Source organism: Tursiops truncatus, chromosome 3, assembly GCF_011762595.2.
Source record: "Tursiops truncatus isolate mTurTru1 chromosome 3, mTurTru1.mat.Y, whole genome shotgun sequence".
NCBI lineage: Eukaryota > Metazoa > Chordata > Mammalia > Artiodactyla > Delphinidae > Tursiops > Tursiops truncatus.
This window is the reverse complement of record NC_047036.1, coordinates 66,072,177-66,098,553: the sequence shown is the minus strand read 5'-3', so window position 1 is coordinate 66,098,553 and position 26,377 is coordinate 66,072,177. Positions and strand designations below refer to the sequence as shown.

The window sequence follows — 26,377 nt, the reverse complement described above, 5'->3', positions numbered from 1 at the left end:
GATATCATAAACCTATAGATCACCGTTTAGAACATGCAGCCCACTCTTTAAAAAGTAGTTTTCTGTCATTTAACTTTACAAGTGTGTAACTCTGAACCGTGATACTTCATAGGGATGTATTTTGAAAAGTTCAACGTATTTAACTTACAGAAGACACTATCTTTATCAAACAGTATCAATCATTAAAAAACAGAAAAATGTGAGAACAATCCCTCCTGAGGAAGTTGCCTGAATATCTCTGGTATCCATGAATCTGTATAGGTTTCTAGGTGAATCCTAAGAAGGCATTCATCTTCTGAAGGAGGGACGCCCACTCTGTCATCCCAGCCCTATCTGGAAAAATGCCTGATTGTACTTGGGGCTCCTTAGCCCCACTGGTGAGCCTCTGTTGGGAAGCAATTGGCTAATAACCAGTTTCTGGTAATTTATTTTTGATCTACCCCTCCAACAAGGACTAACTTATATACCTTCCTCCTCATGAACTATTCTCTGAATCCCCTGCCTTCATTGATTCCTTCTTTGCTGACCTCATCTGCCATTCACAATTAGTACCTCATACCAAGTGTGTAATTATGTGTTTCTGTACTGCAATTATATTTGATTGTGTTAATACTGGCTCCCCAAAATGCACTTAAAATCCCTGGGAGCAGGGCCTATGGTTTATGTTTATTTTGTGCCCCTTTTAATTCTGTTAAAGAACAAGGCATGTTGTAGCTTTACCTGAAGAGAACCCTTGATTGACTGCACTCTGCTGGAAGACAGTGTATGCCTTTCTCTAGAGGTCACTGCCAATAAGAACTAAGTGGTATCTGCCTTTGGTTAACGCCCTACCTCAGTAGTAGTTTTGATAATAGCAACTTATAATTGCAAATGCCATTTTCAGAAAGAATAGACATTGGTTCACGTTAGGAAGAAGACAACAAGTTCCTTTTAGCTATCTACGGAACATCTCTTTTATTAGTAAAACTCAACCTGTGAGAAATACAATTTCAATTTCTTAAATTTTTCCTTGAGATTAGTGGGTTAATAAAATATTTATAGAGCACTTAAAAATTTGAGAGTCGGGCTTCCCTGGTGGTTCAGTGGTTAAGAATCCACCTGCCAATGCAGGGGACACGGGTTCGAGCCCTGGTCTGGGAAGATCCCACATGCTGCGGAGCAACTAAGCCCGTGCGCCACAACTACTGAGCCTGCACTCTAGAGCTCGAGAGCCACAACTACTGAGCCTGCGAGCCACAACTACTGAAGCCTGCGCACCTAGAGCCCGTGCTCCGCAACAAGAGAAGCCACCGCAATGAGAAGCCTGCGCACCGCAACAAAGAGTAGCCCCTGCTCGCAGCAACTAGAGAAAGCTCGGGTGCAGCAACAAAGACCCAACACAGCCAAAAATAAATTAAATAAAATAAATTTTTTTTAAAAAAAGCTTTAAAAAATTCAGACTCTATATATGTTTGTATGTGTGTCTCTATGGGACCGTAAGTGTTATACATACAAAATATTTCACTTAGAAGGACTTTGTAAAAAGGTAACTTTTGGTCTGTAGTGCAGTGTTAAGCTCATTAATAATTTAGAAACATTAAGGTCAATTCTGTTTTTCCTACTATAGAAGCGAAAGGAAGATAGACAGTCTCTTCTTTTTTCACTATTTGACTAATAGAAGAACTCAATCCTTTTCTAGACAGCCAAGAAGAAATGGGGGAAGCCATCCTAATTCCCTGCAGAAAAAAATGTGCTTCTCTGGAAGGGAGCCACAGCTGGAGCCCAGCAAAGGGAACCACTCAAATGTGCAGGCACCCGCCCCATCCATCCACTTTCAGGGAAGTGCTCCAAAATTCTTCAGGAGAGAAACAGCCCAGAGTCAGAGCTACTGATTTCAGCATGCTGTTCTCTTGCCATAGCAGGTATCTGAATAGCATACACAGTGTCCCATATTAGCAGCAAACTAAATATAAGCCATCTGCTTTAAAACCAATAGAATGCCAGCGAGAAGCCAGTCTTTCCAGAGTCTATGTTCTTTCAGAAATTGATGGACAGGCTGGCACCTGAGCCAATAGAGAGTCATTATTCCTGTGAGTTCATCAGGGGAGAGAATTGCCTCACTGCAAAAATGCTCCAAGGAGCGCCAAGACATAGACCAGTGCCAAAGTGTCAGACCCAGTGTGCCTCCGTTTGCCCATCTGCGATACTTTCCCTACTTGCCTCACAAATTATCTCTGAGGTTTAAACATGATAAAATATGTAAAAAGTGGTCTGAAAGTATCAAGCTCTAAGTGTGTGCTTGATGACTTTGCTCTGCACATACTCTGACATGTAATTATCTATGATTTTGATTACACATAGTTATCAATAAGATTGAAGCTAGATTTGCTTAATTTATTTTATACGGGATCATACAGAGTTATTCAGAGGTAAAAGTTAATAAATGTGTGTCATTATAGTGATAGATGGATAATTAGGCCAATTTAGAAAATGTTTTTACTTAAAAAAATCAATTCATTCAGGAGTTAAATGTTGCTGCTTATTTTGAATTACCTACATGTTATCATTCTCTTTCTAGCTGTGTTCTGAGGTACATGTTACTTTAGAAACTGTCACTGGGGGTGAGGGAGAGGTCCAAGAAAGTGGACCTCCTGATACACCCCTCAAATACTAACCGGAACAGCCACTCTTTATCTACTCAAAATATAGAGGCCCTGAATAACATTTTATTTGAAGAAAGGAATCTGATCCTGTAATTAAAACTCTGAAAATAATTTTCCTACATAATAAATTCTATAAAAATGAAAAATGTGATTTTAAAAAATTATATGAGGCTATCTTGGGCTAATATTACCTTTTTAAAAATGATGACCGTACAATCAATGGTATAAATATTGGCGTTTACCCAGATATCCCCTGTTCTCAGAACTAACGTCCCTTATTCTTTACCCTCTCCTCAACAGCATCATATTCAGAAAATAAATCTTTATCTCTATATACATTTCTCAAGTGTACAAACAAAAATGCAGATGGGATTAATCATACGGGAATTATTTCTGAATGATGTCAGCAATAAAGTACCATAACTCTCAATAAGGAAACAGAGTAAAATGAACTCTAATTTAGAGGCCAAAATTATTCTTCTCAAAATCTCATTAATCTTTAATGCCATTTCATTAATAATTTTATCAATATTTAATATATATATACCATTTTAGTTTAATATTGGCTTAATACTTGTCTTACACTTAGATTTGGATAGATATACATTATAAAACTAGCAGAAAGGAACACCTGGCAAGAAAATAATAACAAGCAGGCCTGAGAAATAGTATGTAGTATACACTTGTTTAAAACTTGTTTAAAAAGACTAATAAGCCACCTATTTTAAGGTTATAACCATGAACATTTGCATAATAATGTTAAATTTAATATCTGTACACTTCCACATTATTCTCTGAGTTAAAGGTACAGTATATCAGTTTTTAGAAACATTCAGAATCCTGTTACACTAACTTGTGACATTTCAGATGATTTCGAGGAGCATTCTTTATAAAAAAGGAAAAAAAGTCCAGAATTGATAAAACTCTTCCTATGCCTTTAAACTCTATAGACTTCATATACGTTCACAAAGAAAACCTTTCAATAATTTTTCAAATGCAGGTGTGCAAATTACTCCTGAAATAGACAGGAGTCATATTTCCAGTATCCCCTGAACCACTGTTAAACCCACCCTATAGCATTTTTCAGCTCATAAAAGTTTTATGAGCTGAAAAGTTCCTTCAGATTTTGTTTAACTGCTAACTACAGTTGCTCTCTAGCAATAGCACCCTAAGTTGCTATTAAGATCCACTGGAACAATTATAACATAAACATGTCCTGCATAGCATGTTTTGTTTCATAATAGTAAAATTTTTTCTAAAAAATCAAGATTTATATGAGCGGCTGAGTGCAGCAAAAAAATTATGAATGCCTTGGTTTACTGTAGCATGCATGGTATTTTTGCTTACTTGAATATACAGTATGTGTAGAGTTCAATTTTATGTTTATGAATAGATTTATATAAATTTGTACATGTACCAAGGATTTTCCAGTTTGGAAAAATGTGCCTTAATACATAAAAAGGTTGGTTTTCCAGGCACATATGTATTTTTCCTTATTAATGTACACCTGCCCTAAAACTCATTAATTTAACATCTGCTTTAGGGTTTGCCCTTGTCAAAATGAAAAATCCTTGAAAAATTAAATTTTTCATAGGAAACAAATGAGTATAAGTAAAGCAGTTGGATCTGAATCAACCTCATTGTCTTATCAAGACAATAAACAGTGTTTTTATTCTTAAGGAGAATGGCATGTATAAAGCACACGGAAAAGCCAGGTAGATGAGGGGGCTGGGGTAGTGGGAAAGAGAGAGAGATGGAGGGAGGGAACTAGATAGAGACATGTCCTATCCTCACCCCCAGACCCTGCGCCACTCACTGGAACTCCGTGCCAAAGGAGATAACCAAGTATTCCCTTTCCAGTTTTCTGACCCATTGTTATAAATGCTGAACGAAAATTAGTTTGAAGGGAAATCATGGTCACATGTTTTAAAAGTGGAAGAAAGAGGAGGAAACACCTAGTTGTGTTTCCCAGACCCAGCTGAATTAAGCTGACAATTCAGATAAAAATACACGCTTCGTATAAATGGTTTCTGAGTTAGGTTACTCAGACCCTCCATTTCAAGTAAGCATTTATAAACTTAGATTTTGTTTTTCCCTGATGACTGCCAATTCTTCCACGGAGATCGACTTTCACTTTTTCCATTTTGTAATTTGATCACCCTCACCTGAACGCAGTTTCCCATTTAGAAGAGTTTTTAAATGCAGAACATTTTTTTACTATTTTCTATATCATTTGATTCAATGTAGTATCTACACTAACAAGAGAGTAATCTAAATTGGGAAAAACTTCTGTATAGTTAGTCATTCAAGTATTATTTTTTTAATTCTCAAATTAAGTGTTCATAGTAATCCCTATGCTTCTCTTCAATTCTTTCTTTTTCACAGTAATATCTTCTTGTCACTTTTCCAACCCTACTAACAGGAATCCTCATTCCCACTACTTGGCAGCTCGCCTCCTCTCTCCAACTCCAGCTCCAAGAGGCGGAAGAGGAATGTAAGAGGGAAGAAATATGTTATGGTTTCCAAGAAACAGCATTATTAGCAGGAAAATAATGCTCCAATCCTGGCCTGGTTCAACGGTATTGGGAAGTGGAGATTAACGTCAATATTCTGGGAGTGTTTTCTCTCCTCTACTGTTCACTGCCCCACATGAACTTTTACACTGAGAAAGTTCTGGGTGATAGAAGCCAAGTTACCATCTAACAGCAGTGGAAGCCAGCTGACTTGACATTAGAGCCACCTGTGTTCCCAACAGGTGCACCCCTGAGCAGGCTAATGAGGGTAGCATCCCTCTTAAGAAAAATGACACCTTGAGGGGTATAGCCCAACATTAAGAGAGAAAACCGGCTCAAGATCATTCTTCTAGCCTGACTTCTCAGAGCCAGGTCAAGGAAAAATGAGTATTTATTCCTTTAATCCACATATTAAAACTAAAACACAGCAACTTAACTAAAATCAATGATCTTCTAAATTAAAAAAAGACAAACAAACCTGAATAGATCTATTGTATTGCATACACTATGTATTCGCAATTCAGCTTACTGAATTTAGAAGATACCGTTGACTGACCTTTAGGAAGGAATAAGTTATGTTTGATGATAAAAATTGCAAGTATTAATCAATGTAAAGAAACAGCTTTTAAGAAATTTGCCAGAGAGATATATAAAATATTTGAACAGAATAGAAGGCACTGTGAATATTCCTAGAGATAAAATAACTAAATCATAAAATAAATAAAATTACAGCCTGGTTTTTAGGGAACAGAGGTAATGCTGACATATCCACTTTCTGAAATTATATTTGACACAATAGATGACAGCATTTCCTAGAACTGAGCTAGATTGTATTTGTTCTAAATATGTAAAGCCTCATTAAAATACCCAAAGACTACAGCTTGAAAATATGTTGAACTTTCTTTAAAATAACATTTACACTACAGACCCACATTACCCACCCTAAAAGCTGTATGATAAACCTGCAAATCATGGAAGAGAAAACCCAAAACAAACCTTTAGATGTCTTTTTATCAGCCCTAGGCATATGCAATACGGTTTTAGCTGTCCACAGTGTAAGTACTGAAGGTTAATAGTTAAAGACCAATGGAATGTTAACACAGTCTAGTACTACACTTGAGTAGTAACACATGGAAAGACACTGAAATTAAAACATTTTGTTCTGCATGTTCTGAAGTGATGTAACAGTGATGATTTGGTTATATTAGATGACAAAGCAGGGCTTCTTATGACTTTTAAAATAAAATAATATCTAACATTCTTCCAATTGTTTAACATATTCTTCCAATTCTTGTACAAATACATGAAGCTAAAACAGAATTTTTTCACACTCCAGTTATCTTCTACTGGCAGCATTTGGCATGTTGATATTTTTTTTCCAAAAGTAATTTTCAAGATAAAATGCTGGTTGCCTTGACTGGTATGTCTAGAAAGCAAAGACTTACCTGTCTTGTTTTCTCTGACCTCTATAATATAAACATTTATGTCAGGGTGGAATTTTGTCCCTGCTGAGGGTTCTGGAGTGGAAAGTGCCTGTGGTCTGAAGGCTTCTTTGCCTTCCACAGTGGGTGGTCTTGTTGGCTGTGTGGCAGAAGGAGTACTTGAAGTTGTGAAATATTCTCTATCAATATCTGTTTCTGTTTCCTTGGCTACAATATCCTCAAGGGTAGTGGGAGGAACACGAGATGTTGATTCTCCAATGATTACCATGTCACTGGTTGTTTCTTCATCAGGTTCTCTGTCAATGAGAGGCGGCTTCTCAGTGGATCCTGAAGATGTGTGAAGTCTGTCTACTGAACTGAGAGCAGTAGTGATATCACTTGGAACCGTGGCTTTAACTGTTGAAAATTCTGGGAGTTCTGTGGCCTTGGGCTTTTCAAATAATCCTGAGCCTAAATCCGTATAATCTAGGGATGTTTTCTCTATTTTCTCAGTAGTGGTTTCTTCTATAAGCTGGGTAACACTGGTGCTAAAAGGTGATACAAATCCCCTTGGACTGGTACCTTCTGTTTCATATTTTTGTTCAGGCCCTGGGCTTAAAGATACCTTTGGCCCCATGCTTGGTATTAGTGTTACCACACCATCTGTTTTTGCTTTGGGCTCAGTGACAGCACCAGGTGGATAAGACATACTCTGCTCAATTTTTCCAGTTGGAGTTGTTTCTAAAACTGGGACTCCCTCAGAACCTATCACCAATCTGTCTTCAAAGCCTGTATATGCTGACCCATCGCTCTCTTGTTCATCCAAGGGTGTTGTTGTCTCCTTGGCTGTGTCAGCTGTAGAACTGGGAGGAGGAACTGGTTTCTCTGGCGTCTCTTCTTTCCATGGAAATTCTTCCTGAGTTGTTTCCTGTGCAATTTCTGTTGTTGTTCTTATAGTTTCAGGATAAATAGTAGCCTCAAAGTGAGTCTGATCAGTGACATGTATGTCTTGAGAGGGTTCACCTAGAACTTCACCTTCTGATGGAATGGAAGGTACCAACACTCCCCATTCTGTCTTGGGAATTACAGAAAGAGGAATGATATGGGAAGTGTCTACATAAGTAGTAGGCTCCTGGGTGCTACTATAATTAAAAAATGCCGATCCTTCCACATCTGAAGTGTGTGTAAATTGGGGGACAGTAGATACAGGCTTAGAGACATCCATATCTTCTCCTTCATCCAAAGCACTTCCCTCTATGGTTGCATGAACAACTTGGCCTTCCATGCTTGTGATAGGAGAAACTCTTTCTTCAGTCGTAGAATCTCTCAAAGTTGACTTTTCTGTGATGCCAATTGATGTAGTTGGCCAAAATCTGACTGTGAATTTTTTATGGTCTGTTGTGTCTTCCTCAGTAAACTCTAATGGCTTTTGAGTACTATCTGGGATACGAGCGAACTCATCTCTTCCATCTTCAGTAAAACCTGGGATTTCTTTATCCTTTCCACTTACTCCCATAGTGGTGAGTAAGGCAGGGGGCAATTTTGGAGAGCCTGCATGTTCTGTGGACCCTAAAGGCTTTGATGCTGTATTATCTTCATCCAATGACCATTTTGATACAGTAACCACCTCCACATTTAAAGTGCTTTGAGTCAAATGCACTGTTGTAATACCCTCATCATACTTTGTGGTATCCTGATAGCCATCTGTTTCTAATCCATTTGGAGTTGTCGTAAAGTCTTTCTCCACACCTGTTGCCTCCGCCGGTGCCACACTTAGCTTTGTTGTTGTCAGGGCTGGGGAATCAAAAGATTTGGTCATTCCCACTGAATACACTGTATGATGAATTTGCTCTGAAGAAGCTGTAGGGAACTTCATTCCAGAGAAGCTTTCTTCCTCTATTTTTTCTATAAATGAATCTTCGGTGATCTTTTCCTGTATTTCATCATCTGTATAAGTAACTGTTCTCATCTCTGGTCTTAGTGTTTCTGTTCTTTCTCTTCCTGTTTGTGGAGAGGGATAAATAACTGTGGATGTTCCCTCAACTAGTCTTTTATCACCAGAATAAGGAAACAATTCTACTTCAGTATGATGCTGTGATGGGAAAGGTGTGGTGGACATATACTGGTCAAGAAAATCTTCAGCTATCCTACCATTAGTTTGTTTCTCTTCCCAGTGGTCCATGGATGACCCATCACTGTTGGGCATAGTTACAGGTGAAAAAATCGTCGATGCTGAGACTGACTCCACCTCCTCTAGCTGAGTGCGGGTGGTGTCTTCTGAAGTCTTTGATACTGTAATGACCTCAGGTATTTGGCTAAAGACCGAGGTACTCTGACCAGATCTAACTGTAGATGTTCTGTCTTCACCATCATCTTCTCCCAAGGTGAACCCATAGTGGCTTGTGGTCACTGATTCAGAGACTGTGCTTACTGCTTTCTTTTTAGTTTTGGATTCCGGGGTCATTGTTGTAGATACAAATGGCGTTTCAGGTACAGTGAATTCCTTGGAAGGAATGTGCTTTGAGATTTCCATTGATGTTACCAAGGGACCCACTTCTATTTGTTCAATTTGTGTAACTGATTCTCGCATTTGTATATCTTCCTTGACACCATCCCATGAATCAGTAGCATGATGGAAGATGACAGTTGTACTTCGGGGCACTTCCTCCTTAATTTCAGATATGTCTGGCTTTCCAAGAGGTCCTGAAGCAGAAGGTGAGTAATAGTCCATATCCCAAGGCTTCTTAGTACTCTCATCAGGCGCTGGTGATTCTGTGGCTATTCTGTGTGTGATAGTTAGAGGTTGAACTGTGGCTTTCTGTTCAAAATTGGCTATATGTCCCACAGGAGGGAACTTTGTTGTAATGACAGGTAATTCAGTGATTAAAGGGACGATTGGTGTAGTTCTGTCGGGTCCCATTTGTAGTTCTTCCGATAAAGTGGGTGAGGCAGTTTCTGCAAGCATATTCAGTTCGGTGGTTGTAGCCTCTGATATATTCTGTTTAGCTAGAAAAATAATTTCAAAGAGTTGATTAGACAAGTCACTAATAAAAAGTTGTACGTCCAGTGTGTTTGTTAAGTGCTGTTGTGTACTTTGGGGCAACCCCAAAGTGCGTTCTGATGGAGAGAAGTCTAAAAACTATACTTAAATTAATCTGAAGACAGACAACTGAACACTTAATCATCACAAATTGATCACTTGTTTTATATTGAAAGGGTTAACACTGGTTTTACCCATAGGTATGAATGACTGTTCTTGGCTAAGGGAAGTGAATACTATGTAGTTTTAAGATAAGGAGAAGTTAAACATAAATAAATAAATAAATGCAGAGTTTGGAAACAGTAGGTATGTTATTTATCAGAAACTACAGCACCAACTTGAAGTCTAGTAGGAGAACTTAGTGCTACTATTCTGGAGGCTTCTGTCTCTAGCTACATAATGTCTCTGGGGAGAGGGAGTGCCTCAAATTGCAAAACAACAAAAAAGCCACATCAAATGTACCCGAGTTACATATCAATGATTACATTGTCCATAGTGTGGAGGCTTTCATAAAAACAGGATATTAACACCACTATTCACTTGATCCCCGGTGTTGGACATTTGTCTTCATATTCCTTTCAAATCTGCAGAGTAACCTTGTTTATAATAAATAATAAAATGCCTCTGGCCGAGGCTGCTTGGCATTTGTTGTAGTTCTACATCTTGCTCTATGTTCTACACATTATGTTTGTAACTCTTAAGGGTCTTGGTTCCAGCCTTACTTTTAGCAGGAAATGCAAACATAGAACAGGAAGTAAAGTACCCACATGATATATTTTAGCTCTGTAATTACAAATCACTGGAAACAACCCTGAGCATCAGAAAGAATGGGCTCAGGCAATATAAAGTAACATGTCATCATAAAATGCTACATTATAATGCCTCCAGATTTACAGAGAATAGCCTGGCCTGTTTAAAGAAATTTAAGTTGTGTATAAAAGTGACAGTGTTGTAGATAAGATTCCATCTCAACATAAAGAAAATGCAGCAGCTTAGCACATAAAGATTTTGTTATTCTTTTTTTTTAATTCAGATTTTCAAAAATCAAAAACTGATTGCCACTAGACTCAGAAGGAACTGATCTGAGGAAATCTGTAGTCATTGTTTTGCTACCTCCTGTATGATTTAAAACTAGTTGTATGGGTAATGTCTGTTCCCCTGATAAAAGTTGTAATATCTGTAGTATCTGTAATATCTTGTGGCTTACTCTTAATAATCCCCAAACCAGAGTCCTTGGAAAACAAAACTGGATACTTTTGAGCTCCAGCTACTCCATCAAAACTTAATGATATCAGGGCACTGAAACTGCTCTGTATGATACTAGAATGGCAAATACATGTCATTATATATTTGTCCAAACTCAGAACGTACAACACAAAGAGTGAACCCTAGTGTAAACTATGGACTTCGAGTGATTATGTTGTGTCCATGTGGGTTCCTCAGTTGTAACAAACATACCACTCTGATGGGGGATGTTGATAATGGGGGTGGCTGTGCATGAATGGGGGCAGGGAATATATGGGAAATCTCTGCATCTTCCACTCAATTTTACTGTGAACCTAAAACTGCTCTAATAAATAAAGTCTATTTTAAAAATTTAATGATAAAATGATGTGATTTTGTTGTAAATCAGACTTGAGCTGTAACAGATTCCTCATTTTTTGTCTGGTATGAGCTGTTATTAGCTGTTGTCATTTCCCAGACCATTTTAAAGCCCAGATTCATCAGTTTTATAACAAAAACTTGGGGGCCATTTCATTATGATGTAGTTAAAAATTCTTTAGTCTGCCACTTTTTATCCCTTTGTATTAAAACAAAACTAAACAACAGAACAAAAAAGAATCGCACTCTTCAAAAACATGTTAAATAACTTTTTTTTCCCTTTTCTTTAAGAAAGCTTTTTCTGCATTCATTTCCTGGAAGAAGCTTTTGTTATTTTGATTGACATGAACAACTTAAGGAACCTAAGTGAGGTTGACTATTTTTCTTTTCATTCAATTCTCTATCCTCTGAAATTCCATAACTGTTACCTCATTTAACTGCCAAATATCATGTTTGTTTTATAACTGCATTCTTTGGGGAAACAGTAAAATGTACATATAGAGAAAGTTCCCATGGAAACATAATATAAACACTTAGCACACTGCACATTAGAGAAAATTTAATCATATTATTATTAACAACAAAAAAAAGCTAATTTTGCTTTTTCCCTCTGAGTAGTTCCATAGCTGATGAAATTCACTTAAAAGGAGGTGATAACTGCAATAGGGCCAAAAGAGGGCCTGTGAATCAGGTCTTCCTATGCTCCAACCCAAGTTCTACGTTAACAACTTTCCACAGTGCTATGAAAATACTTTTATAGCATTTTAAAAATGAACGACTCAGATTTCAAAAACTACGTAACTGCCTGTCATTATCAATTATTACCGAACTGTTTGGTGTTGCCTTCCTCTAGGCCCGGAACACAGTAATATGACAGTAGTATGTCTCAGAGAATCTCCTTTACAAAGCTAGGATCTATGTGACTTTGTTTTCAAAACCAAGGGTTTTCAATAATTTGAGAGCCCTGTTTAGAAGTCTGCTTATAATTAAGTTGATTAATTCTACTATTTGGAATGGAAAACCTCAGACTTCCTTTTGGGGTTGGGTTGCTTTTTCATCAACTTAACAGCTGATTTCCATCACAACTCAGTATATCTGAGCATCTGCACCATTTGCTTCAACCATTCCAAAACAAAGGAACTAATTTTAAAAAACACAAATATCTACAAAGAAATGTCTTAAGAATAAATGCCAGTGTATTAATGATGACTATTACAAAGGTGAAAGCACAACTCCAGATTATTCTAAAAGTGTCCCTCCAGAAGGAGGATTCACATGGAGAAATTTTTGCCCTGGAAAACTACCAGTGTCCCTTCAACTCTATTATCGAGGAAGCCAACAGAAAGCAGCAGGATTCTTTTCCCACAAAAGCTCCCTTCCAACATTTGCAGCTGTCTGCCACACAGATGTTTCACATCACTGTACTTTATGGTATTTTATATCCTATGGACTATCTTCTCCAGTGCTTCTGTTGTGAGACATGAGGCAGATTTTCCTAATAAAAGATAAAAACCCTATTAGCAGCATGATGGTTGATTTAACTTATACCCATACTGCCTACATTATAGGGAAATCACTGTATATTCAATAAGTTGACTCCGGGTTCATGGTTGAGGAAAGAGTAAAGTTTGGAACAATGAGATTAGAATTCAAATTAACTTTTCAAGTTTTACGAGTGATTGAATGCTAACCAATTCAATTCAATAAACAGAGACATTTAAAAAAATACCAGTTTGGGAAGGATAAGTTTTGACACTATGGTCAGATTATGATCTAGGGCACAAAAAATATAATATACTGACCATAGGTTAGAAGGGCAGGTCAATTGTAAAAGTGGACAAATATATAAGAAAGATGGCATAGGATGTGGTGGGTACTTACTTAGCCTTCTCTAGACCACTATCTCTAGCTCCAAGTTTAATCCAACAGAAGGATGTGAAAAACAATGAGGGTTCAAAGCAAGATGGCATAGGTGATTAGAGGCCTCGAAATTAAAATTTCAGAACAAGGAAATTGTTTCAACTGAGGGAGACACTGAGGGACAAACGAACAGTTGTTTTCAATAGTAGAAATGCTGTAATTTAGATTTTGGTCTCCAACTTAAGAAGGAAAGATGAACTCAAATTCTAATGCAAAGGATTTAGATAATTGGAAAAACTGAGAGTGAGAGTAATAGGATATTGGAATGGGTTTTCTAGGAAACATTCCCTATCTCCCTCTCCTGGAGATCTTTAATAACATCAAATGAGAGGTTATTATGAGTCATCAATAGTTTTGATTCACTTAAATTGGGGAGTATGGATGATCCTTCAAAGCCCTGCATAACTCTATTTCATAGAACTTGCTTAACTCTGAGGTCAAAGAAAAATGAAAAGTGCACAATTTAACCATCAAGGGGAAATGTACAGGAAAACTTTATTTCATAAGGACATTAATTTACTTGTTTTTCAGATTCTAATTATATTTATCATCAGCCATTGTTAATGTTCTATTCAGTGATTTTAAAAGGAAAAGGGAATTAGAGCAAAGTGAGATTTGGTATTGTTTATTCACCATGAAGTGGCCTTAAAAACACTGTCTACTTTTGGTAAAAGCAAACAAGAAAAATATCCTTATATTTCTAAATTCTTCTACTTAACCAGCCAGCTGTACATCTCTGAAATCACTTTTGGAATTGTCCTTAAGGCCATAACTCTTACCAACTTTAACTACATAAATTTAGTCACTACTCAACTATGTGGGAAACTGGACAGCAGGCAAGTCATTTTGAGAATATTTTTCAAAGTAAAAAAATGTATATTTTAAAAGAATCTCTGAAAAACGAATTAGAAATTTGGGGAGGCTGTTGGCATTGTGTGTGGTTGAAGGAAGGCTTTTATGTATGACTAAACTGTCTTAAACTTTTATATGCTGAATAAATTTTGAGTATGGTAGAGTCTTACAGAAGGACTAAATAAGAATCTAGCCTTTAGCTTAGATGGGGAGAAAAATGAAAATTTGAATCCATTATATTTGCCAGTTATATATTTCTAAGTTATATAGATTCAGATGAATTAGGAAGAAAAAAAATGGACCTAAACTTTCAAATTTTATTCATATTTTATATAGATTTTTACTAGGTGGTTATTTTATTTGAATCTAACTACATTGTTATTTTGTACATTCATGTGAATTCCTTATTTAAATAAATAATTTAAAACACATCAGGATGAATTCTTTGCGGCTACAGACAGGCTTTGGTTTAAATTTATTCTCAAGGAGAACAAAAATGTTTAAAAGTTTTCTAGTGCCACGTTTATAATGCACAAGAAAATAAAATCAAACAAGGTAGTCATGCTGGATAATTCAACTCCTTCCTTACTTTAACCTCTCTAACCCACCTGTCCCCATCCCCTCTCCAACACACACACACAGATTTGATTTTCTTCCTTAATCACATCAGTCACTTAGTGTAAAACTGATTTTAAAGCTTAAACTACTTGAAAATATACCCATAACCCATTATGGGTATATGGCTTAAAGGAATGATATCTTTCTACTTCTGGGGATAAGGTTTTGTTACTATTGTTGATGTTTGTTTGTTTTCCTAAAAGTGATTAAGACATTTTCTGTAGTTTCGGGGCCTAGGGAAAAAAATTAATATTTTCAATGGCTTTTCATGGCCAGCTTGTATCACACTGATACACAACACGTGGCTTTAACACTCAGAAAGTTGAGTTTACAGGAAGAGATCCAAACAGAAGTATCTTAGCTGGGAAATAGCAGTATGTGAAACCATACCTTTCTGTTGCACTAACATCTATTCTCCTGACTACTCAAGACATCCCAGTTCTGTGTCTTTTTGGTTGATGAAGAATGTCTGTATATTTCACTTCAGAAACCAATTACAAAATAAGCTAGTGTATTTTCTACTCATTTCAGTTACAGTTGACCCTCCATATCCATGGGTTCCACATCCGAGGATTCAACCAACTTCTGATTAAAAAAAGTAAAAAGTTCCCAAAACTCCAGAAAGTTCCAAAAAGCAAGACTTGAAATTGTTGTGTGCCAGCAACTATTTACATAGTTGGTATTATATACTATTACATAGTATAGGTATTATAAGTAATCTAGAGATGATTTAAAGTACACAGGAGGGTGTGTGTAGGTTATATGCAATTATTACTTTATATAAGGGACTTGACCACCTGCGGATTTTGGTATTCCCAAGGTCCTGGAACCAAGCTCTCATGGATACCAAGGGATGATTGTACGTATCGCTATAACAATATATATTGGAAACTTAGTAAAAAGTTCTCACTGTATTTCAATATAACGTGGCTCTATCTTGAACATACTCAAGGTCACCAAAAATTCTAGGAGATATTTGTTTTGCTGGCACAATATAGATCCTACTAAATATCACAGTGAGACTCTGGATTACTTGCTTGTGTAATTAAGCATTCTACAAGCACTATAGCATGTGACTACTAGTGCTAAAATAATTTAAGGACATCTGAAGAATTAAAATAATTATATCATGAATATTGAGAAATGTTACTTAAAATCCATTTTAAGTAGTAAACCTGACTGAAGATAGCCTATTTATGTTAAGGCTTGCAAAAAACATATACTGTACTTCAATGTGATACTAGAGAATTAAGCATTAGAAGGCACATATTTCCATTATTTGAAATAAAATGAGATAAAATAAGATTTTTATTTATAGCATGGTTCATTTTTAGGTATTATCCACGTCAGCTCCAAGTACTCACCTGCAATTACTGAAATGTAAATCCTCCGCCATTTAAAAGAAAGGGTGACAGCAAACAAAGACGAAATAAACAGAATTCAAGGATTCAACTCAGCCACAGTTGGTCCCAGCATTATAGCGTCAACTATCTAATTGCATTCAAGGACTGCAATTAATGTAAAATAAGTACGCAGAAACATGTTCTATGGTTCTAAGTGCAATGCATCACAGTTAAGGCCTTCACCTGACATTTCCTCATCCTCTCTAAAAACACCATTTGTCAAATTTCTTGTTTTAACCGTATCACTGCTGTTGCATTTCCTTGGTTTTGAAAGTCACTGAACTGTTTCCATTCCGTGCACACACTGCAAGACATGGAATCATTCCGATGGCTAGTTGAACATCAATTGCACGGCTTCGAAGTATTTTTTTAAAAATCTGTAATGTTTAAAAAGGTACCAAACACTTACGTTTAAAGCAGTAGGCATCAAATCTGCTATCAGGGAGAGGGAAGCCTGTCTGGTTCTCAAAACGATACAGGGTTCTCACCCCAAGTAAACCACCTCCACACTGGGCCCTGGCCACAGTCACAGGGTGGCGAACGCTGGCGTCCGACAGCCACCCGTAATCACACTGGTCGAAGCCGCTCCTCCACGCCGCTTGGAGCTCCCCCACTGTCGCCAGGCGGGCATCTCGGTTTTCACACCCTTCTCCAGCTTCCTCAAAGGTGAATTTATTGGGAGCAGTGATGTGGAACACATCACCTGCAATCAGAAGAGGAAAAAGGGTCTAAATTGTACTATTCAGTCCCTTTCTGTTTATGGGAGATGGGGAAAAGCACGTAATTCTTTTTTTCATGGCAAGGTAGCAGCTTCTATACTTTAAAGCAGAAAACTCAATGTTACCTCATTTTGTTATTACTAGTGATAAGAAATAACACAATAAAAAAAGAGAACACACGCCAGAAAAGTTTCATTTTATATACATATATTCCCATAGGCCGTAGAAGCAGTCATTTGATAATAAAGTTACAATCAGTTCTTTGAAATGAACAAACTTTTCCAAAGGATTCTTTGGTTTACCAGACAGGAAACGGGTTTTCTCTTGAATGTAAAAGGCTATGAGGTACTTATTAACATTGCATGTTGGAAAGAGAAAGTTGCATTGAAATGTCACTGAGGTTATTTTTCTTTGTCTACCCTAAAATCAAATAGTAATTCTCTGACTCTCTCATCTATCTCTACCATCAAAATGGATTAACTCCCATCAAAGCAAACAACAAAACAAGAAGACCTCCAGGGTTTGAAGAGGGGGACGGGAAAGAGGCAGAATGGAATGCTGTTTCCTGCCTTCCTGTCCTAGACACAGGGCTGCCTTGATAGTTATGCAGGTCATGGCCTACACTTGGGCAGGGCTGAGAGTGTACGGGGGCCAGTATCCCATTCAACCAACCAAAGGTACCAAAGCCTCCCTGGAGGAAGGGGCACCCTTTTTCTGCTTGCTCTGCCCAGGGTGGATACCTTTTGCAATCTGTCTGCCCAGAAGGAGCGCCCTTTGCGGTTCTCACAAAGTTACTGTATGTGCTAGCAGGGGCTCTAACTAGGTTGGAGAGACTCTTATATTTGCTTATTGATGAACAAAGAAAGGCAGGACATTTACTTTGTTCATCGCCAGGCTCAATTAGACCCAAGTAGTATGTTCATTATCACTTAACATGTCACAATAAAGTATTCTGGAAATGCCAGAGAGTTTGTTAAATTGGAATTTTACTTGGGTAACTAACATAACAACTTGCTGAAATAAATGCAATGTGAATTAAATGATGCTTTTCACACATGAGCACGTAAGTGGCTAAAGGAGACAGCATTAGAGAATACCTAAGCAGATATAGCAGGCACGGGGAGGAGTATAAAATGAGGTAGAGAGGAAGCTAACACGTTGATAGCCCATTATTACAGCAGCTGTGGGTCCTGTTTCTATCTCACTGAGGCCACTCTCTGATTCTATGAGACATTAGACAGCTGGGATGCCGAGCTCTCATGATTTGGATCTTCACCTAACTAAATCCATATGTAACAAGGGATTGTGTAGAGCCATTACTCTCTGTGCGTGTGTCCTAGCTTTATAACACAAGAAAAATCAGTCGGGGGAAAAGGCCAAATCACCCATATCAGCTCTTCTCACTGCAAATCTAAAAATGCTACCAACGAAACTAGGCCAAATCCCAATAAGAGTTATTTGAAGAAGAGAAAGAAAAATGACTTTTACCTGACTGAAAAAAGCAAGGTAGAGGTGAGAATGGGTTTTTGTCCTTAATTACCTAGGCTGGCAAAGGACAGTAATCTCACATCCAAAAATATACTATAAGAACAAAGATTCCCCCTCCCCATTCCTAGCATGTCTCCCTTCCCGCTAAGTTTTAAAAGCTTAAGGGTCACAGGACCAGTTGCATAGTATGTACTTAATAATTTGTTAAATGAATGGCATTTCAAGTTCTTGTTCAGAAACAAAGGGCCCTTTCTCTTCCATCCTTCCCAAGCAGCACATTAAAGAGCACTAACTCTGCTGCAGAGCTTTGGGTAGCTGCTGTCTGGGACAGGCGATTCACTCACCTATGGATTTGGCTCAAAGCAACCTGGGGACAGGCAGACAAGAGAGACTGCGTCACCCCAAGCAGCCTCAGCAGCCCCGTTCACCTCAGCATTACACTTGCATTTGGCCTGAAAGGAATGTAAGTGTGGAAGAGGGCAGCAGGCCAGCACGCTTCCTTCCAAGGTGGAACACTTGGATTTGTTATTACAGCTGGAATATCAGTTTTGTTGCCTCCGTTTTCTGCATTGTGAGGTACTTCTACAATGAGGCAAGAGTACTGTTCCTTTTCAGTAACAAGAGTGATCAGCCAACCAGAGCAAGGCAGAGAAATATAATTAACTGAGGAAAACTCTGCTTCTCCAAACAGCAATTTTAGTCCATATGATGGAAGAAATCAACTTCTCCAAACGCCATACCAAAGGGCCAATGAAGAAAAATGACGGCATGATTTTCTGGGTAACTGGTTTCCCTATCTTAAATAGCAAACATGTTTGGGGTATTAAAGGAAAGAAAGGCTTCAGTAGGTGCTGGCAGGTTAAAAAGAGAGTACCCTTATTATTATTAAATCAATAAAGAACTACTCATAGAACTTTTCATATAAAAACTCTTGTTAAATCTGACTTTATATCAAAACAGTGATTTAATTCACTTGTTTGGAGGATACAATTTCCATCTATCCAATCTCCAAAAAATAATGATTTTACTTATTTAACTAAATTCTGTTATCCCCAAGGCCACCTATTTTCCTTTTCATTTATATGTAAAATTTTATCAAACATTGCAAATAAAATTTTAAAAGCTTATTGAAAGAGATATCACCATTGGGTTTCGTGTAACTCAGATGAAAAAAGGAAGATTTAACTGGCATTAATTGAGTTTACCCTAGGGTGAGAATGAAACCAATTCATCTCTAAAGATAATGTGTGGCCTGTCATCATATATGTCATAATTGTTGTTTCATTTCAAAATAATGAGAAAAGGAAAAGAAAAACATTTACTTTAACTCTGTTCCAAAAAAAAAAAAGTCTAAGCCTTCCTAAATCATAACCGTTTAACATAAACATTACCTTGTCCACTTCAAAAATCTAATCATATAGTGAAGCATCCACACTATGGAATTCTCTTACTGAGTCTTAAAGCTTTTAGAATTGACACTCAATCTCTACCAAAAGCAATAAGTTGAACGTCTAAACTTTGCCCTTCCTGTGTTTCAACCTCAAATTATTAAGGCCAGACATCTTCCACTTTTCTCAAATATGCCAGAATATCCTGGCATCAGTTTCATACCAAAACCAGAAAGAAAAAAAAAAAGTGAATTAATAGGTAATACACAGATAGCAATAACTGAACTAATTCATATTACTGTGTCCTTGATTTCTAAGACATCTATTTTTACATTTTATTGACAAAACTAAAATAACCTCCTGTCAAGTACTTTTTGATTCATTAGTTGCCTGGTTTTAAACAGATAATCCTTTGACATTATATATTTTTTATCTAACATAATACAAATGTCAGGAGATCTGCTGTTTAAATCAGAATTAACCTGTTAAAAGCTTATTGTTGAAGATGTGGATGGAGAAGGTTATTAACTTATGGTTCAAGTTCTAAGAATATAATTTCCAAAAATGTCTTCTACAGAAAACTGGTGATCCTTGAGACATGAGTAGGTATTCCAAAGAAAAGAGGTTTCGTGGACATTGGCATTTAGGAAACAAATACAAGTCATCTGACAAGTCTTCGTTTCTGTGAGACTTCTCAGAGTAGTTAATATTATAGTATTTATTTGGGAGTGCCCACAAAGAACTTAGGATTTTTAAGCCATTTGACCAGAGTAATCTCCTTTTCTCATAGAAGACTAATTAACAGTCCATGGATCTGTTTCATGGAATAGTTTGGAAAACACTGCTCTAGAGACATGTATGTTTCAATCAGGAAAAGGAATCTCAATTGAGCCATAACAAAGATAACTTAGTATTAAGTTTCTGGTAGCCTATGTGTTAACCTGCTCGAGATAGAAGCAGACTGCGTAGACCAGGTAATCAGACAGAATCAAAGCAGGAACCAAAAAACAAAGCAAAGGGCATATGAAGTCCATTGCCTCCCAGGGGTGTACCAGAGACTGCAAGGGAGCAAAGGAATCTGGCGCAGAGCAGGGACCCTGATAAAGTGTCCAAGACCGTATGTAAGCTGAACACAGAAGTGTCTCATTTCTTAAAAAGAAGCTTTTGCAAAAAGTCAAGCAAGGTAGAGCAGACAAAAGTAGCAGTCTTTCTCCTTAGTCACTAACTGTAGGCGCAAGTCTTTCAATCCCATATCCCATAGAAAAATGCAGGTTTAAGGCTAAACACTGTCCATTTTTACACTGAGAAAAGCAGTCAAGATGTTAAGATTTTCAAAGATTTTATTGATCTACTCTCAGTTTTAAAATCTATAGTCAGGAATTATTTATAGGTCAAATTATATGTTCTAAACTCTAACATCAGTCATTCATAGCATTAACGACATTAGACAGAAATTAAGTCTGGGCCAGTAACAGGAATGTAAACCTAAGCTTGGTCCAAAAATGAATGATCATATGAGGATATACCAAGAGATAAAATCTAAAGTCCAGAGGCAAAGCCAAACCAGGAACCAAAGGAACAGAGAAAGAGAGAGCAAACATGGGAAATCAAGCAAAGCAACTCAGTGCATTTGCTTAGCTTCTCTCTCTCCAACAGGACTTCATTGGTCAGGTTGTATAAGTTCCTACCCTAAGGGTATCTTAAAGGCACCTTTTGGCCTCTGATGTAAGTAATAAAAGTTCCTTCTGAATTTTATCACAGTATCACCTTAAGAGTGAGAGGAGAGAGCAAAGCCTTCCTTGAGAGAGAAAACGCCTATTATTAGCATCAGACAAGGCAGTGTTCTAGCTCTACTCTTGAATACTGTGACTGAACAATTGAATGTATTTTAGCTTTACTGGATATATGCCTTCCTGGAAGACAAGCATCACTTTTATAAGTTAACAAGGAGTCTACTATTCAGTTCCAGAAGTTGCCTCATCAAAGCTGTTACATCTATAGGACATTTATTATCAAATTTGTAACAAGAATACAGATTTGAAACATGTTTCTAAATGTTATCTATCTATGAGATAATTGCATCTCTCATAGATTATTATAGATAATAAATAATTATCTATGATATAATATAATTAAATAATAAAAATTATCTATCAATTTTTCGCTGATTAAGGAGAGCAAATAAAGTGTCAGGAAAGAAATGCGCAACATATCCTTTATACACAAAACGATGCATGACTTAAGGTAAAATGCCAAGCTGACTTAAGTTGTAAGTAAGAATTTACTGACATGTATACACATATATTTGCATTAGTACACACATAAACTATAATGCAGAACAGAGGATTTCACACTCAGGATAATTTGCATGTTCATATGGAAAACATATATAACCTCTAATTTTCCAAAATTTCAAGTTAAATGATCTGGCTTTGAATTATTCCTGTTATTCCAACTTTCCAGGGATGTCCTAGAAGAAACTGGAAGACATTGCTGGTGAGACTTTAATATGTGGTGACATTCTACAAACTAAATTCGTCTTAATCATAGGAATTAACATCATCAGAAATATTAAGAAAAAAATACTTAAATTTGACAAGTAACTGCTAAAAGACTCCCTGGAAAGTGGACCATGCATGTTATTTTTCCACACTTCTGATTGCTAAATGGAAAAGCTATTTCTTAGCAGACTTTAAAATGACAGATACTAAAATGGCAAGCAATGATGAAAACAAATCAAAACATTAAGATGACCTACGCTGTTCAAAAGCTAGACTTTACACTCAGGAGTAGCTCAGAAAAATTATGAAAGAGCCTGGGTCCAGAGCAAAGCTAAGGGAGGATATGTTTCTTCTACTGAAAATTCCCTGAGATCACCAAGGTGAAATGGGGAATTGGCATCAGCAGATCACAAATAATTATTCAATTCTTTCCTGGACTGCAGCTGATGGGCCGCTGTCTGTGGTAGTCAAAGCTGATATATCACCACAATTATCTAGATGCATCTATTTTCTGGGTTGTGTGATCAATGTTTATATTTATTCTGTTTATTTGTGCTCATAACCTTTCTATCCTGAACTGTCTGGTCTGAAAATCAATTCTTATAAACTAATCATGAGTCCCTTTGCCCATCTGAGAACAGAACTTCCTGAATTTTTGTTCACTGTAAGGAAGTTCAAGATTTGTGATTGTTACTACATTTCATTGCAATGTGGGCCAAAATGGTATATGAGTAATAAATGTGTGCAAAAGTAGATACGGTGTGTGAACTGGAAAGAGTCACATGAAATGCCCATAGGATAAAACCACTTAGAGTATATGGCAAGTATTATGGTGATAAAGACAATTCAACATAATTATTACTAGGTTTAAAGTTTTTGACTTTTTTTTTTCAAAGGAAGCTGCTTCTCTTTTCTCTCTGTCTTTCTCTTTCTTTTTTGCCCATGTCTATATATACAAGATCAAAGCAATAGAGACTAATACTCATTATCCTGGATCACGAAATCCATCAACTGTACGTGGTTGGTTAACAGCTAACCTACACTACTATATAATTTCTTGACAGCCAATATTTGTAGGTAATTCAAAAGCATGTCAATTCCCCCTAAGATCTGATCCTTTAACCTGTACAGAAACAAACCTTCTGTTAACAGTGACAAGAAAACTTCTGGGGCTGCCAAGGTAACTTCATCCAATTCTAGTGTTAGGCTGGCAATGTTTCTCATTTGAGGGGTAATGAGACTGGAAAGCCAGGTCAGCACCTTTCAAATTTCTCACTTGTTTTAGGCTGAAGTAGACGCATAATGTGGCTTAAAGCATAGACACTGGGTTTTGAAAATTTTAACCTCTAATTAATTTTAGAGAATTGTCATCAGTCAGCTGTGATAGTCAGTTAACATTCTCTAAATCAGATCATATTCATGGGAAAGGGAATCCACATATTTGTCAATGTGTTATTACACAAGATCTTATATATGTCATTTGAAAGGTTTAAAGACACAGGAAATCCCACTAAAATTTAAACATATTTTTATGGTTTGCAGGATGTCGGATCTCATTCTTTCCCAATGACAGAGCAGTAAGATTTTAATTAGAGTGAGAAAGAGGTTCTAAAACATTTCTGGATGTCTGAGTCTTCAAAATATATGAGATTGAATGTGTTATTTGGTTTGACAGGCTCAGTATGGCTGCAGGTCAACACAGGAGAATCAGCCTAGTTTTTTTTTTTACTTTTCACAGCTGAGAGTTAAATGGCCACTGTATTTCCAAAGAAGCTCTTCCGATTTAGAATTCCAGAAATTGATATCAAAACCTTAAAGCAAATGACTGTCACATGTTTCAAGGGTTTTATGTCAAGACGTTTCTACTTTCTACTTATTTAAGGTAACATTATAAAATAAAAGGGACTGTATATAGAAAATCCTAAGGATTCCATTAAAAAAACTATTAGAACTAATAAGCAATTTCAGCAAGGTTGTAGGATACAATATATAAGACCAGTATAAAAAAATCAATTATATTTCTATACACTTTCAATGAACAATCAGAAAAAGAAATAAAGAAAATTCCATTTGCACTTGCATCAAAAAGAATAAAATATTTAGGATTAAATTTAACAAAAGTACAGCAAAACTTATACTCTGAAAGCTATAAAAGCTATAAAACATCATTGAAAGTAAAGAATCTAAAAAAAGATGGAAAAAAAATCACATGTTTATGGATCAGAAGACTTAATATTGTTAAGATGACAATACACCTCAAATGATCTGGAGATTCAGTTCACGCTCACCTGGCTTCTTTGTAGAAACTGACAAGCTGATCTTAAAAATCATATGGGAACTCAAGGTGCCCAGAAGAGGTAAAAAAATTTTGAAAAAGAAGAACACAGTTGGAGGTCTCATATTTTCCAATTTCAAAATTTACTACAAAGCAATAGTATTCAACACAATGTGGTACTGACATAAGTATAGACATATAGATCAATGAGAGTCCAGAAATAAAACCATATATCTACGATCAGCTGACTTTCAACAGGGTGCCAAGGCCCTTAAATGAGGAAAGAATAGTCTTTTTAACAAATAGTTCTGGAATAACTGAAAATCCACATACCAAAGAATGGATTTGGACTCTTACCTTACGCCATATACAAAAAATAACTCAAAACAGATAAAAGTAAAACTTAAAACTACAATTCTTAGAAGCAAACACAGAAGTAAGTCTTCATGACTCGGGATTTGGTAATGTGTTCTTAGATATGTCGCCAAAGGCACAAACTATCAAAGAAAAAGTAGATATTGGACTTCATCAAAATTAAAATCTTTGTGTGTCAAAGGATCCCATTGAAAAAGTAAAAATACAGATCGGCAAATGGGAGAAAATATTTACAAATCATGTATCTGAATAGGCTCCCTTGAATCTAGAGTATACAAAGAACTCTTACAATTCAATAACAAAAAGACAAATACTCAGTTTAAAATGGGCAAAGGTTCTGAATAGGTATTTCTCCAAGAAAATATGTAAACGGCCAATAGTCATAAAGGAAAAGTTGCTCAACATAATTAGCTATCAGGGAAATACAAATCAAAACCACAATGAGATAGCATTATACACACATTAGGATGGTTATAATCAAAAAGTCAGGTGAAAACAAATGTTGGCAAGAATGAAAGAATCAGGACCCTAATGTACTGCTGGTAAGAATTTTAAAACAGTTCCTCAAAAAGTTAAAAATAGAGTTATCATTTAACCCAGCAATTCCAATCACTGCTATCCAAACAGGAATGCAATCATTACTCAAATAAGAATTAGGATATTTTTTATGTGAGAAATCAGAGATTTGGGGGAGTTTAAGAGCACTTTGATCCTCTTGGTTTGTAAGACTACCTGTTGCTCTACTGGGGAATCTTTGGTGGTCCTGAAAAGTTACTACGGTAGAACAGGAAAAAGGGTGTATATCCAGTCACTTAACCTCTGTGCCTTAGTTTCCTTATGTGTAAAAATAAAGGTTTTAAATAAATGCCTGTCAAGGTTTTTGTGAGAATTAAGTTAAATGGCAATGCAACCACATACAATAAATAGTTTCTTTCCTTACCCTATGGAGCCACCTCACTTGACTAATCTATTCAAGTCACCATACTGAATGAGGACGCGTTTTCCATAGGTGCTGCAGGGTGCCATGCCTGGTCACCTTCCTCAGTGGCTCTTAGCTAGACCATTCAAACACTTAAACAAAAACAACTCCAAGTTGAGTTTCGAATCCTTAGCGAAGTGTGTTAATATCTAAAGTCTATTTGGGAACCCACAGCTATAGCTGTGATCTATGATTCTGTGAGTTCTACAGAGAATAACTAAAAATTTCAGCATCTTCTAGCATCAACCTCAACCAATGTGGAGAGGTTCTATAATCCAAAATCAATATTTGAACCCATCTGCTGAACCAGGGTGTGCAGGAAGCTATTCTAGCTGACATGGGGCTTTTTAACTGAATAAACCCAGTTATCACTAATTCTTAAATAACTCCCATTGGTGAAGTACTCTGTAGATTACATGCTGTAAATTCCATCAGAATTAAGTCAATCTGAGCATCCACAGGCAGGAACTCACACAGTTTCCAGATTTGATATATCTGATTTTGATCCTATCAAAGACGCTAAAGAAGCTGGAACTAAGCCTTGCTCTAAGACCTGTTTAATGACATTCAGGCTTTTACCTAAATGTTTAGCTTTTCATATCTAAAGGAGCTCATTAAGAGAAAAACGAAAGGTTGTTTTT

General features: G+C 36.7%; 1 protein-coding gene across 2 annotated transcripts in view; it reads right to left on the bottom strand.

The window, feature by feature from the left end:
* The window catches only part of VCAN (versican), a 114,105-nt gene that overhangs the window by 55,841 nt on the left and 31,887 nt on the right, over positions 1-26,377 (bottom strand). The window contains exons 6-7 of one of the 2 annotated variants that reach the window (XM_033852984.2): positions 16,421-16,714; positions 6,601-9,582 (exon numbers count right to left, since the gene is read on the bottom strand). In XM_033852984.2, coding sequence (XP_033708875.1) covers positions 6,601-9,582; positions 16,421-16,714 — 3,276 coding nt within the window. The remainder of the gene's footprint in view (positions 1-6,600; positions 9,583-16,420; positions 16,715-26,377) is intronic. The other variant, XM_033852985.2, reaches the window with a different exon arrangement.